The 15,244-nt window shown below is 42.3% G+C and overlaps 2 protein-coding genes across 6 annotated transcripts in view; one reads left to right on the forward strand and one right to left on the reverse strand.

The window, feature by feature from the left end:
- The window catches only part of DNAJC13 (DnaJ heat shock protein family (Hsp40) member C13), a 53,762-nt gene extending 48,439 nt beyond the window's left edge, over positions 1-5,323 (forward strand). For 3 of the 4 annotated variants that reach the window (XM_084511714.1, XM_084511716.1, XM_084511715.1), the window contains 4 exons: positions 61-201; positions 680-823; positions 1,286-1,385; positions 4,479-5,323. In XM_084511714.1, the coding sequence (XP_084367840.1) occupies positions 61-201; positions 680-823; positions 1,286-1,385; positions 4,479-4,576 (483 nt within the window). In that variant the 3' untranslated portion in view covers positions 4,577-5,323. Of the gene's footprint in view, positions 1-60; positions 202-679; positions 824-1,285; positions 1,386-3,050; positions 3,163-4,478 lie in introns of all 4 variants that reach the window. The other variant, XR_014690506.1, reaches the window with a different exon arrangement.
- A 1,350-nt stretch (positions 5,324-6,673) lies between these two features.
- Positions 6,674-15,244, reverse strand: part of ACAD11 (acyl-CoA dehydrogenase family member 11) — a 28,538-nt gene continuing 19,967 nt past the window's right edge. For both annotated transcript variants that reach the window (XM_084511722.1, XM_084511723.1), the window contains 7 exons: positions 13,021-13,087; positions 11,053-11,138; positions 10,775-10,846; positions 9,709-9,863; positions 8,094-8,210; positions 7,586-7,695; positions 6,674-7,058 (listed from right to left, as the gene is read on the reverse strand). In XM_084511722.1, the coding sequence (XP_084367848.1) occupies positions 6,944-7,058; positions 7,586-7,695; positions 8,094-8,210; positions 9,709-9,863; positions 10,775-10,846; positions 11,053-11,138; positions 13,021-13,087 (722 nt within the window). In that variant the 3' untranslated portion in view covers positions 6,674-6,943. The remainder of the gene's footprint in view (positions 7,059-7,585; positions 7,696-8,093; positions 8,211-9,708; positions 9,864-10,774; positions 10,847-11,052; positions 11,139-13,020; positions 13,088-15,244) is intronic.

Consider the following 15,244-nt stretch of genomic DNA (forward strand, 5'->3'; position numbering starts at 1 on the left):
CCATAATCAAGCTTAGCATAAAATAAATCAAGTATTCTGGTTGTTTCTGTTTCTTCATAGCTTTGTGTTCGAGCAATGGCATCGCTTGAGACCATTAGCCCTCTCATGAATGGAATGAAAAAGAGACCAGATGTAATTGGTGTAGCCTGTGAAGCACTTAATCGAATGTTTCAGAAGGAACAAAATGACTTAGTAGCTCAAGTAAGTAGTATGTGCTCAGTTACAGAAACGTGATGTTTGGCTACCTAATCTGTTCATAGGAACAGAGGTACTATTCAACTTCAGTGTCTAGGAGGCTTTAAAATGTGCTTTTCATGTTGGAGAAGTGAGAAATCCCGAATGCAGATCTGGCCAGGGATGTTGCCCGAGCATTGAAGCTTGAACTGTGCATAGGGTAATGTTGACTCATGGCTGCTGAGAAAGCATAACATGAGAATGGCAGCTAAATCAACTGAAATTGTACATACATGTACACAGAGCTGAACTGCTGGACAGCAATCTTTGCTTTTGTTTGTGGTTATTTGGGTTACTCAGGAAAACTGCCTAGCTAAACATACTTCATACGAGCTGTTGTTACTTTTGGTTCGTGCTAATGATAGCAGTCCGAGAACGTAAGACATCTGGAACACGTGGAACTTACTAGTCTGTGTTAAGACAGCTCTTTTGTGTATGGTTCTAGGCTTTGAAAGCGGATCTGGTCCCTTATCTTCTAAAGCTGCTTGAAGGTATTGGTCTTGAGAACCTGGAAAGCCCATCTGCGACAAAAGCTCAGATTGTTAAAACTCTGAAATCCATGTCTCGCAGCCTACAGTATGGAGAACAGGTAAGTGCTGAAAAGTGCTGAATTGAGCTTTGTACATACAGAATATCCGACTCTGAACATCCCTTGTTTAATCTTATTATGGCTGTCAAGCCTAGAATGTTAATATTGTGCAACTACAAAATTATGGCATGTTGGAACTTCTCGATCTGTTTCCTGTGGAGGAGTCACTGGTTCAATGTATGGTGAAGAGTACTAGGCAAAAAGACCAATTCCAAGTGCCGGAAATGTTCTTTAAGCTTCCTTCAGCTAGGTTTTTACTGATAACTCTTCAGGACTTCTGTTAGAAATGTAAATTGCTTTTTTGTTTGTCCTGATGAATATTGTTGTAGACAACTGCAGCAACACTATGGACGTATATGCTGTACTATTTCGTAATCCCTTCAGAAAGATTTGGTTCCAGAAAAGAAGTTTATTCCTCTAGAATATGGCAAGTCTTACTCTTAATCTCTTCCAATACTATAGGTAAATGAAATTCTGTCCCGTTCTTCTGTGTGGAGTGCCTTCAAAGATCAGAAACATGACTTGTTCATTTCTGAGACACAAACAGCAGGATACCTCACAGGTCAGCAACCCTTTTCTATTTGTTTTGAATCATAGCAAACTGTTACTCGATTGTCAGACTTGACTCTGGGGATAGTGGTTATCTTTAGGATCTAGTGCTGTCATGTGGCCTGAACAGCAAATGCTGTAAAAATGTTAAACTTCTAAAAGTATTTGTCAAGGGTTTTTTTGTTTGTTTGTTTGTTTTTCCTTGTAAATAATGTATTTTTGTGAATAGTCTTTGCTGTATCTACTTAAAAAAAATATCAGAGCAGTGGAGTCTGGACACAGGCAAGTCTTGCACGTACGCTGTAGTGGTAGAGATTTATTGAGATCTACTGAACAAGAGTAACTTCTCACTTTGTTAGGTTCAGTGTACCTGAGTCCTACAGCAAATTGCTTTCTGAAGTTGGGGATGGGGGAGGTAAAACTCTTCAAAAATCAAACTTAAGCTTTGTCTGAAAGGCAGTGGTACTTTAAGTAGCTGAACTACATTCATTGGGCCACGTGAATTACGCTGCTTTAGCACAAGGCACGTAGTGATGGTACCAGAGCAGTTTGAGTGCTAGCAGCCCTGGGTGTGAAGCCGTTTCCTAGTAAGGCTCAGTGCACTGGCAGAGCCGTTCTCTGGTGGGAACGGCCTCGTGCCTGTACGTGCAGCTTACACTGGAACACACCTGGGGTGTGTTCTGGGTGAGCCCCCTGCGGGTGCCAGGACTGAAGTTGTGCCCCAGGGGTGCCACCACAGTCTCGCTTGCAGGGTGGAAGAGTGCTCTTGCTGTTTGTGCTGTACTTGATCACAGATTACTTGCTGAATCTGAAACTGTTCTGTATAACTGCATTATAGTAAATTTTTTCTAATGCAAAACCTGATTCAAACTTTTGAATCCTTACTAGTCAGCAGCTAAGTGAGTGCAAGAAATTACTTAATCTCTTAGTTTAGCTTCCCGACTATGGCTTTCGTTTTTTGTGACAAGTCAGTGTGAGCACTTCCATATGCTGCGTGGAACTTTCTCATTTAGTTTAATGTGGGAATCTTGATTGAGCTTTTGCGTGCAACTGAAATAGAGGTGTGTAAGTCAGATGGCTATGTAGACAGAAAAGTTCCTTGCATGATCCTGGCATGTATTTTGAGAAAATGAAGAAAAAGCTTCTAAAGTCTAGAACTTTACATTCTAGAGGCAGCTGCTTATTGTTTGGTGCATAGATACTTGTGGCAACACCTCCTGTGTCGTTCCACATAGGAAAAATGCAGTGCTTCAGCTCTGAACAGGAGTTTACTGATTATTGCTCTATAGCAATTTAGTGCCACTTTGGCAAAAACTCTTGATGCAGTTGGTGCTGACTTCTTTGGTATTTTGTAGGTATTATGGTTTAGAAATGTGCTGTAAACCCTGTCCGATTACTGGCAAAGAGCTGAAACTACATGCCAGAAACTGACAAGCTTGGGACTGGGGGCAATGTAGCTATCTAACTGCCTTAGGGACTGTGCTGCATTGAAATTGCTTCATGTTTAAGTGCTTGCAAATACAGAACGAAGATGCTGTTACAAAGTAACAAAAGTATAGGTGGAAAATGAACTGCAATTTTTTTAACCTGCCTTATATTCTGCCTTACCTTTTGCTTCAAATTGCTTTGCTATTTGCACTTCCCTTGAAACTTCCCTTGCTTATTTCTCTTCCCTCAGGTGTCTCTTCTCCTTCCCTTCTAACTGGCAGCAGTCCCCTTCACCTGAGAAGTGGGCTTTAGATCTGCTCTGCCAGGCAGCTTGCTAACTTCTGTGTAGCTCTCTAAAGCAGGTAGATACCATCTTGCAAAATGCACGCAGCCTTTGCTACCTTCCCAATAATGGATGCATGTCACCGAATTGTAACAAATGTGTGTTCCCAGACTGCAAAACGCTGACAAACTTGCCTTCTTTCTGCACGCAGCAGAAAACTAAAATCTGAAGCAGGTGATACTGGCTGGCTCTACAGATGAACTAACTCCTGAAGCATTTCGGGAATAATTCATGATGAAAGAGTTAAAGGGACGAGAGCACTAGTGGAATTTTTGTACTAGGCCGTGTACAAGTGGGTCTGGCCCTTCAGATGCCACTGATGTGCTGTCAGAGAATCCCTTCCAAAGCCAGGGATTGCTGTGCCAAAGGCACTGCTTGCTTTGTTTCCTTGCTTGCAGTCATAGCACAGGACTGTTTGCACTGAGATGAGGGAAACCACGCTCTGATGTTCTGGCTGCAGTGGGAGAAGGGAGGGTGGGGAATGAAGGGGGTGATAAATACAGGAGAAATTGGTGAAGATGACTTAATGGGAGAGCAAAGAAGCCAGCAGAACTTACCGTGTCAAAGATCAGCAGTGTAGGCTGAAGGTAAGATATCAAGTCAGTAACTTTATTGATGCAGGAACACGTTGAGGGTTGGCAGCTCTCTATGATCACTGATTTATAAGGATTGTTGCTGAAACACCTCATGCTGCAGCACTGAGTCCTTATTCCATTTGGTTCTAGTTTCTTTATGACTAAATGTTACCTCTAGGCTTTGAGGAGAGGATCCATGTCTGCAGCGCAAAGCTGAGTTTTTACGGAAGGGCACAAAGCCCGTAGACAAGCTTGAGGCAGCACGGTGAGCTTCCATTTTAAATACGTGGCAGGGAAATCCTGTGGTGAAAGCATAAATGTAGAGTCTGGTGGTGGCATTTCACCTGCAGCAGGTCCTCTCCTCGGTGCAGAAAGTGCCTCCTCTGTACTGCCACTTCGGTGGTGGAAAATGAGCTGGATAATGGGTGGATTTTTTTACGACTTGTTTGGCACGTCAGAGGAAAAGTACTGTGAAGTCTGAGAATGGTCCACACAAGCTAACCCACTTAGTGACTAAAGGGACTAAGCTGCCTTAACTGCTGCTGGTCCTAGATTCCCATGAATTGTACGATCTAAATGAAAACTTAAATGCTTGGTTAGGTTGTTGGGTTGACTTGGATGATGTATTTGAGCTACCAGAGGAAATTAGAGTAGTTCAGTTGGAGGAGACCTACAAAAATCAATGAGCCTAAAATGAAGCTGTTAAGTCACTTTTTAGAAGCTAAACTAATCGCCAGTATTCTGTTTTTCTTCCCAAAAGGCCCCGGAGTTGCTGGCTACCTTACTGCAGGGACGACGTCATCTGTAATGCCCAACATACCACCCCCGGTAGACAACGAAGTGGGAGATGTCAGCTAAGGACTAGAAATTCGTGTGAAAGAGGCACAAAGGCAGACTGGCCAGTGATGAGGAACAGCGTTTTCCTCCAACACATTGAAGTGAACTTACTGCCTTTCCAAGTGTTTAATGACAGTGTTATTCCTTTTTCTATGACTGTTTTTTAGGAAAAAGTTGGTGATTCTAACTATCACACTGTAACATAAGAAAGCACTCTGTGGATCAGCTGAAATGGGTACGCAAGAATTTTTTTTCTTGCTGTACGTAAGCACATTTTGTTCCTTTATATTTGTTTACAAGACTGTGAATCAAACTTTCCTAGTTTTTATATTTTATGACTTAGCATGACTGGAGTTGAGCTACAGTCTAGAGGAATTGGGCTAAAATCACTTTGACCTCACCAACCAACCCCCACTAAAAGGGCATCCCTTCTGTTCCCAGTCTGACATGATCACTCCTCATTGAACTTGACTTCCAAAGGGTTTCTCCCCGCACCAGTTCACTGATGTCCTTAATCATTAACGTTATCTTCCTGAGATCAAACAGCGTTAGACACTTGTATGTATAACTGGCTTTACCAAATTGAAAAAGCTTCAGCAAAAAACTTAAGGTTGACATGTTATGTAAGAAATTAGTGTAATTGTGAAATGTTCTATACATTATCCAGTATATAAAAACTTTCTATATTGAGTGTACATTATACAGATCATTCATATGTACATAAAATTTTAAAATAAAGGGAATTAAGAGCCTTGTTAATGAGATAAAGTTGGTGTTCTTATGTAGCAGTTCTTTGAGCGTATGGGAAATGAGGGTGGCCAAAGACCTTAATTTGCACGTGGCTAAACGAGGTTCCTAGGACTTGTTGCTTGGAGAAATATGTTGTGCAGGCTCTGACACTCCAGAGCAGAGCTACTAAATGATGAATAGTGGTACAGGGTAGGTTGTCTTGTATTTGAAATTCACTTGTTGACATCCTTAGTTTCCTGGGAAACGGTCATGGCAAGAAGAAACAAATACCAGTGGGAATACAGAAAAACGTTATCACTTGCTTGAAAGCTGTTATTTTGTAGGTATAATGAACTGATACAAAGAAACTTATTTGCAGAAAGCTTCCTGTTGCAGGTACTTGGTAACTGTAGCACCCTGACTTCGGCAGCTCTTACTGGAATGCCTTTCAGGTGAATGCTCACCTAGCTCTCCTCAGTCTTCAGGATGAAACTGGAGCAAGTTCTGACCTTACGCCCTACAGCTATTTCTTTCTGAGCTCTGACATCAGGCTAAGGTTATTTATGCAGAAACATAATCACTTTTATCATTAAGTTAATTGTCGATCGCCCTGTAAAAGCTGAAATATTCTACCTGTACTGTCCTACTTCTATAGAAAATAGAACTAATGACAGTGCTGTTTTCTGTCATCTGCTTGCTTCTGTTGTATTAGTGAGTTCTGTGCTAAGTAACTCATGTCAGGGGATTGTTACAGACACGGCACTGAGGAACTGTGACCTTTGGGAACCTCAGAGATGGGCACAAATGGCAGAGCCTGGTTTGGTGGCTGAGGGAAACATGAACTGCACTGTGCAAACCAGTCTTGGTTCCAGCCAAAATTTCAGCTCTTCAGAGGAGATGCCTCTGAATCTCAGACATCTTCAAGAAAGGGCAGGAGCAGCTGCAGCCAGGAGGAGGCTTGTGAGGCTGCACAAAAGGAAAGTCGCAAGGAAATATGATAAATAATGGTGCTGATAAGGAGAAATGGGAGATGACTTTGAGGGAACAACGTAAGGAACAGGAGATGACAACAACCTGCTACACCTTAAGTCCAAGATCCTGTGCTGCCTTTAGCCCCACTTGAAGGGAGGAAGAGGGAGTTCAGAGTGTAACGTTTGGTGAAAATGAGGAGAGTTTAGAGCAGGGTAAAGGGGAGGAAAGGGGATTGGACTGAAGCCGAGCTTTGGAAAGGGGAAGAACAGCATTTATTTGTTTAATGGTTTGTCATTTAGTCAGTAATTAAGTTTGTCAACTTGCCATAAATCGTATGAAATCACCAAATGAAAACTGCTTTGACTCTACAATAAAAAATTAGAGGGCTTTGGCTCAAAGCAAATAAAGCACTTTAAGCCTGTTAGAAAATAGATTTTAATCAGTGTTATAAAGAACCCAGACAAATCCTGTTTACATGTACCCTTACTTCAGACAGGGCATTCTACAAACTCTTAGAGCAAGCCCTGATTAATAAATGTAATACTTACAAGTTAAGGTTGAGAATGCATACTGATTCAAACCAGAATCAAGGTTTTATATTGATCCAATTTTAGCTTAGACATTATTGCACTGAGTGATGTGATCTTTCTAAGGCCTCCATCCACATGAGAGGGCTTTATGCTGACATCAAATTTTTGCAGTTAGCTTCTTTGATTGATCGAGCAGCTCCCACCTCGCAATTGTTGAGAGATGAACTTCATCAGGCCCGTCTGCCAGGCGCAAGGTGCGAATGTAAGCAAACCTGTGTGGGAAGATCTGAATTAGGAACAGCCCTTTTGCAGTAGCAAACTAGTCTGACAGCAGGAGTTCTCAACTATTTCTGCTAGTCATCCTTTTAATGAGATTCCTCAAAAGACAGGAGGTGATGTTCATAACACAGGAGGTACTGCAGCAAAATCCTTCTGGCAGGGTTGAGATGCATGGGCTGGAAATCCCAAAGGCATACTTTACTTCATCAACATAAGGGATCAGACTGAGCTTTAGAAACAGATCCTCTCCTGCTGCTTGTAAGAACCGCTTTAGGTCCACTGGCAGCTTCTGTGTTTTGGTGGTGGTTGTTTTTTGGTTGTGTGGTTGTTTGTTTTCCTAAGGATAAAGCAATGCATGGGGATTTAATTTGAAGAGCAAGTTGTGCAAGAGGGCCTGTTTACTATGATTTCTGGCTCCCTGAGGTTTAAAAAAAAAAAAAAAAAGCATGTACTGGCATGATAAAATTACCTTATCTCTAGTAATTAAGCCTTTTGCTTAACACAAGTATCCCTTACTCACAGTGAAGCCAAAGGAAAATCCTGGGAAACTCCACCTCCCCCGCACACTTGGATCGCACAGTCAATCACTTTAAGCACAGCTCGAGGTACAACCACTTTGGTCATGGCTACCTGTGGTTAAAGGAGAACATAATAGCAACAGTTTCATGAGAGAACATTTTACCAAACCGTTCTACTGAGGCCTGGTTTCTCATAGTGCATCCCTTCTTCTCTAGAGGATGGATGAGCACTCTGCTCTTCCAATTCTCTTAGTGAGTTAAATCCTCTCCAGGAGAAAAACACAAAACTTTGCCATTGGGTTGAGGTGACTGGGCTCTACTTCAATCTGATCAAGTATTTAAAAATTAAACTTTTTAAACTGAGCTCTCTTTTCAATCTCAATATGAGAGTTCCTATTGCAACATGAAGTTGTACTCTGTGATTAGGCCAACTTTTAGCAATATTTTTAGCTTAAATTTCAACCAGTTATCTTGTGAAAAAGCGCAGGTTCCAGCTGCCAACAAGCTTACCTCTTTCCTAGCTCTTCTGTTGCCCAACATGTCAATCTTGCTGGCTGTTTTTAGCGTTAGCAGTCTCGCCTGTTCTATGCTAAGGCGGCACTCAGCAATCCAGTGGGCAACAACTTCCTGGGGAGACAGAGAAAAGAAATAACAATGCCTTCTACCTTGCCAGGGTAAACCTGCCCTAAGGAAGGTGTCTGTATTCCTCAGCATACCTTCAGTCATTTGGAGAGGAACTTGTGTAAATTAAAGCTAGTTAGATGCATCTAATTTACTATGAGGGGGAAAAAAGAAAAAAATATTTAACACAAAAAAGCTACAGCCCTGCTTTTCCTGGAAGGGACAAGCAAGGAGGGAGGGAAAATATAGCCTGGTTCACTCTCATTTCTGTGAGCATCCCCATGGGCTAATAGGCTTTGAAGGGCTTCAAGAAATTAGCTTGTTTTTTTACTCCCTGCTTTCCTTTACCTGATACTGCACCTCACAACCCTCTTTCCATGTGCCGTGCCACGCTATACAAAAACTTGGGGTGTTTGATAGGGTGAGGTGGTGAAAAAGGAGAGAGAAACCAGTTGTTTTTCGTAAGCTACTGGTACTGGTGTGTTAACACACCCTGGCAAACAGCTGCAGGGTGGTGCCGGCTGCATCTGTCTTCACAGTGATAAATTAGCAGCTCCCTTAATCCAAATGAAGTTTGAAATACGGGATAGTTGCTTGCAAAATCTGATCCTGGCAGCCCTTTCCTTCTCAGCTGTTTTCTCTGTGCACATCAGAAAAACGTTCATGTGATGCTGGTCACTGAACAGCCCGCTGGAGCCTCCGCCAGTCTCAGGCATGCTCCGGGCTGTAGTGGAAGATGCAGCTGCCTCCTGCCCTGTCTTGCCTGTGGCTTCATCAGTCTTCTTCTGATGAGCTGCTGACAAACGCAGAGTGCACCTCATCCAACTGTTATTAATTCTGTGTTGTAGCAGTGAAGGGAAGTTTGGCAATGACACGACTGTTAAGTGGATCTGTAAGCTCGTTCCCTCTGGCTCTATACAAACTTCTCCATAACCTGTGCCAGACACTAACTCAGCTTCCTCTTTCCATTGCCTTTACATGTTTTTTTTTTCCAATAAAGTCATCTTATCTGCTGGGTAAGGCTGAGGAACACTTGAAATGTGATAGGCTACCTCCTAAATTCCCATAAATTCCTATGGATTCCTATTAAAAGGAGACTGTCAGCTTATTCTGCCTATTGATCCAAGAGAGAAGCTCGCTCTCACAAAACTGTATTTCAAGTCCAGAGCTAGAAAAGACCAAAATCCCAGTTTGGCCTTGTACTGGGCTATACTTTAATGCATACCATTAATCAAATACCTGTCCAAACATCACTAGAAGAAGATGAAAACCATAGTAGCAAAATCTGTATTGAAAACCAGCTAAGGATTGTAAGGAAAAAAAAATCCTAAAGTTACAGTGAAAAATGGGAGCCTCCCAATATGATTTTTTTTCCTTAGACCTCTGAAGCATCATTAACAGTAACTTCATGGCAGGGCACAGCTATTGCATTGTCCATTGCATGGGCAAAACAACAGGTGGTATCTGGACTGCGTGAACTAGGACAAAGAGAGAACATGCTTACGTGGTGGTACAGCTTCTTCCCAAAAGTCTCTCTCTCTGCTGCACGCTGGCACATGATCTCTAAAGCGGTTTCAGCCGCACCGATGGACCTCATGCAGTGATGAATTCGGCCTGGCCCGAGCCGACCTTGTGCGATCTCAAACCCTCTTCCCTCACCTGGTGGGAAAGAAAAAACAGGTACATGCACATTCCTTGGTTCCTGCTTCAAACAATTCGTGGCTCAGAGCAGAAGGGGCCACATAGCATCACTGCTAAAAGCAAACCTGAAAGCTTATTTTGTGGGATTGTTGTGCTCATTTAACTAGGTCTGTATTAACCTACTGTTAATACAACCTACAGCACAAAGAACACCCCAAGGTGGTTTCTGAGAGGCTTTGGTTTACCTGATTTCATTTAAATGTTGTTAATCTCACACTGAAATATACACCTGTGGGGCCTGGTATAACAATCCGGGGGAAAACTTTGAGCTTTCCAAGTCCAAGGGCTACTACAGAGAGAAAGTTCTTTCAGAGTAATAAAAATAATTATAAAAAAAACCCACAACTATTTAAATGCTGATGTTTTCCAGCTAAGAGAACTAGAGCAAAGGTGTCCCTGCAAAAGGTCACAGAGCTGGCCAGCTCATTCTTCCATTTTTCTTTCAGTTCTGCTAAATCTGCAGGTACCCAGGTTTGGCTGGCCACAGCCTACAGCAAAACACTCTTTTCATAGACTTCACTGCCTTTTTTAAAAAAGTGGCTTGGGGGAAAGAATGCCACTGACGGTTTCTGCTTTGCTCTGCTTCAGGGAACTGATTTTTGCACAACAGCTAACTTACTTTCTTCATTCATCTTTTTGCTCTAAACAAGCTCTATTCATACAGCAGCCAGGCTGCTACAGAACGCGTGGCTCCCTCTTACACGTGTTTGAGAACCTGGCTCAGCCAGCCAGTCCTGCTGGACACACCTTATCTAAGGAATCCCCTACTAGCAGTTTACGCTAACTTAGGATGAGTCATAAAACAAACCGTTTTGTAAAATTTGGTTTGTTGCTGTACGTGTTAAGAAGGAATTAATACTGAAACTCACCCAGTATTATATTGGAGGCAGGTACTCGCACGTCATTAAAATGTATCTCAAAGTGGCCTCCATGGATCTCATCTGCAGGTAGAGAGAAAACACAGCAGCAGGGTAAAATGAAGGAGGATGCAATATGCATATTAAAAAAAATAATAGAGGCCTTCAATTTGACTGTTTGTCTGCATTTTATTGGTCTATGTCATATACAATATTCTCGAGTATTACTGCAGCTGCTGAGATCGCCAACAACTTACCAGCCATACAGCTGATAAATAACCATCACCTACCCAGGTAGCCAAACACGGAGAGGGGTCTAATCAGCTTCACTCCTGGCGTGTCCATGGGAACAAGGATCATGCTGTGCTGCTTGTACCTGATCAAGACAGAAGATACAAGTTGCAATTAACTTTGAGCTACCCCCTCTGTCCCCTCCCCTTTTTTATTTTCTATCCTCACTTTAGCACTTCCATAAAGAAAATTGTGAGATTTACCTATACTGCTTGCAGCCATCCTGCCTGCACAGAGGATGGCATGCGTGCTGCAAACCTCCTTGAACTTTACCATCTAATGCACCATGAATGAAAAAGTATCGTGTCTGTCACCTGTGCAAGTTTCTACCATCTGCTCCTGTATCGCACAGCCCATTTCCTCCTCTTGGCTATTCCTTTTTGTTCTCAAAACACATTTATCATCGTCATAATTTTGGCTTGCCCGTAGTTCAGGAAAATGACCCTCATGTTTAAATTCCTCCAGGAAATTTAAGGGCAGTTAGTAGTCACACAAGACTGGAGGCGACTTCCCAGGTACTGGAACTCAAGTCTCCTGTTCTAGAAAGTGCAGAACAACAATTCCTTCCGTGAACTCTTGTTCAGCTTCCAAGAGCTCAACAGATGCCACAGCTTGCACAGCCTCTGGACAAAGCATCCTGTATGCTGGAAGACAGTTACTGTTTACTTTTCAATGGAAGCTTATCAAATCCAAAAACCTCTGATCATCAGTGGAATTTGGGCTAAAATCCAACTTGGCAATAAAAATTGTTTTAACCTTGTGTGTCACAAGCTGCGTGATTTCAGTGGAACCAGTCACAAAGCATTTTACTCACAGCTTGCATAAGATTTTTGCAAGAGGAAATTTCGGTTCGGTAATAGCAGTTGAACGTGACATGCCTCATCCTTATTTTAAGCAAAAAGAAAAATTGTATTCCTATGTAGGAATGGAATGAGTAGGTCTGATTAAAGATGTGCAATGCTCTCTATGCACGTAACTTCACATAAACACCCTGTGTCTCAAACTTAATTTCTGTACCTACAGATAATTTTTTGAAGAACTTAGCAGACAGCTTCAGGTCTCTGATAGGCCACTTGTACTTGTCTGTTCAGGCAAGCTTTGCGAAGTTGTGTTTTGTTATTGTTTAAGCAAGCAATTTCTCTCGTTAACCATTTTCATAAGCCACACTTACAAATTGTAAGCCCAAGGTGGTATAAATTTCAAATTAAGTAGGAAAAAAAAGGCAGCATGCTATTGACATAAGGATATGACACCCCATAAAGAGGTGCATTCAAGTCATAAATTCTTCTCTACCCTAGACAACAACTGACTCTCCTCTCTTCCTGTGGGCTGATGCTTGCAGAGAGTCAGGACGTGTGCCACGGGGCCCTAATCCCACAGTGATGGTGACAGCAGAACGGGCACTACCCTAAGAGCAGTCATGGCACAAAAGAGGCCATTTAGGGAGCCGGTGGCCATGTGTCAGCAGGCAATATGAGGCCCATGTTGGCTGCCCACCCAGCTCACCCATACACACAGGCTGACTTCGTGCATCCAGTGCACATGGACACAGCTGCACGCACACTGGCAGCAGAGGAAGCTGCCCCACTCTCCTGTTCTGGAAACAACTAATTCAAACTAAAAATACTGCGGCCAAGATAAAGTTGGTGAACTCCAGAGAATTTCCTGATCCAATTCATCACACAGCTGCACAAACACTCGAGCTACTGCAATGGAGGGGGAAGCACGTGGGTGCAAGTTGGTGAGAGTGAAAAAATTGAGAGCTTTCAATCAGCAGCAGCTGAGAGCAGAGCAGGAACAGGTCACCAACATTGTTTGCTAAAAAGATGCACGAACAGGTTTGGAAGTCCCCTGTAATTCACACCCACAGCCAACCAATCAAGGCAATTAATGCTATCCCACTTAAAGTTTTTGCAAGCAGTGAAACAAATTTTAGGTAACTCTCTGAATCTAATGTAACTCCTTACCTGGATGCTGAGGAGTTTTTGGTTTTGCCCATTACAATTGCAACTTTGCAATTCGGGTTCCCAGCACCTTAAAAAAAGTCACAAAAATAATTTTCACTATGAAAATCTCAATACAGAATCAAATGAAGCTTCATGTGGATAAATCTGCCTTCTTTTTGTGTTACAGGAACAAGTCTGCAATCGACTTCTGTGTTTATACTCAGTAAGCAAACATGAACAAAATCCGTATTATTACTTAGTATGCAAATTGAATTATGGGGAGAAAACCAAAAGCCAAACATCCAAACCCTCCAGGACCCAGCTCTGCCACCTGTTCCTATGAAAAAAGAACAAGAAGGAACTTGACGAGGAATCTAATTACTTTTGTCTCCACTGCAGCTTAGCAAGTAAGTGTAACACAAAGCACACCTGAAGGTGAAATGCTGCCAATTTGAAAGTAAAACTTCTTCAAGCTGTAAAGACTGGAGGATCTACATGGGAATGAAATGCTGACCACATTATAGCCAGCGAGTTAGGCGAATAAGACCTCTTAAGGGTTATCACTGATGACTGCTACTATTGCAACAACTTCAGGAACTTCCCTTAAGCAAATGATTTTAGTTTGTGCTTCAAATATATAAGCTCAGTGCAAACTGTTGACTGAAAATAATCTGCTAGCATACCAAGCCATTGAGAACCTTATTTGATACGCATATTTGTAGCATAAAGCTGACATTTTAATGTACAGGTCCTAAAAGATTTTACCATCGATTAAAATGGCAAAATTTTTCTAAGACACCTAATCCCTGCTATTTTTTTCTTTAAAAGTTCCTTAGTACCCAAGCATGCCCTCATTCCTTTCAATGTCTCACGCACACAACAAAGGGAAAAGAGGGCAGGACTGCACTGGACACGTAGAAACGAGGATCTTTTACCTTTGTAACTGTTCAGGCAGCTGTTACCACAAGGCCTGTGAGCCTCTGGCCTACACAATACAACCACCTGGCTTCGAGAAGAGCTCCTTCCTTGTAAGGCCAGCTGCTGGGATGGCCAGGAAGTGAGAAGAGAGATTTATTTCCTTCTGATCTGTTTTGAGGGCTGTTCACCTTCCTCTCCTGCAGCATGCTGTTCGTCCTTTGTTTTTGATCAGGGCTATCTGTGGCCCACAGGCAGCGCTAGGCTTCTGAGCTAAACAGCTGAGCAAAAAGCTGAGGTGGGAAGGGATAAATCAGCTTGGTAGAGAAAAGGAAGAACTCAGTCAACTCATTTGGGCAAGTACAACGGGCAGGTGATCAGCCCCCAGAGAACACAACACACGCTTTGCAGCGTATTCCCCTGAGAGGAGAAGTGTTGGGCTCTGAAGGGGTAACTGACTCTTCTCCTTTTCCACAGAATTGCACATGTGGTATCTTCTAAATCACATTTATGTTGAAGTGAGGTTTACAAGAAAGGTTATTTTGACTTTCTGGCATCAGCACACAAACGGTTTTGTAAACTACACTCAAAAAACATCCCTGCTTCAAAAAAAAAAAAAAGGCAGAATTTCACCACTCTGTGAACAAATCAGAAGAAGCTTTCATGTTGAACTTTGTGAGGAGTTCACTGAGAACCAGACATCTGGTCAGGAGTTCTAAATCATCAGAACAAATAAGTCCTTGGAAGGCAAATGCATACCTCAGTTTCATGCATACTTTTTCCCATCTAAGCACAGCAAAAAAGGACAAATTCCTGGCCTTTCTGCTCCTTCCAGCCTAAAGTTCTGAACATCCCAAACAAATTTCAGTCCAACTTTGAGCATAAATTCCAGAAAGAAAGAAGTTCTAGTCCAACGCAGGTCTCTGAAAGACTCCAGTGCTTTGAAAAAAATGCAGGCTGCCTGGATGGAATAAATCCCTAGTTTATAAATGGCATTCACATGTTACTTCTGGAATTCAGAGAAATTGCAGGAGGAGGGGAGGGAAGAGCCACAGACGCCTGTCATTTTGGCTGGAGTTAGTTGCAGTTCTGCAAGAAACTCACAATCCAACAAACAGAAATTACAGAGATTTTAGGAGGTCAGTTTTAAGTACGGTTCTGCGTTGACAGGCTTTATAATCAGCATTTTCATACATATGTCTGCACAACCTATCCAAAACCTGTAAACCACAATGCTGCTCCACTTGGAGTCATTGTAAGTTTAACTAACATATTGTATTTTAAAATCCTTCATTGCACTCACACATGCAAAGACAAAGACACTTTAAAA

Source organism: Aythya ferina (assembly GCF_964211825.1).
Source record: "Aythya ferina genome assembly, chromosome: 2".
Taxonomy (NCBI): domain Eukaryota; kingdom Metazoa; phylum Chordata; class Aves; order Anseriformes; family Anatidae; genus Aythya; species Aythya ferina.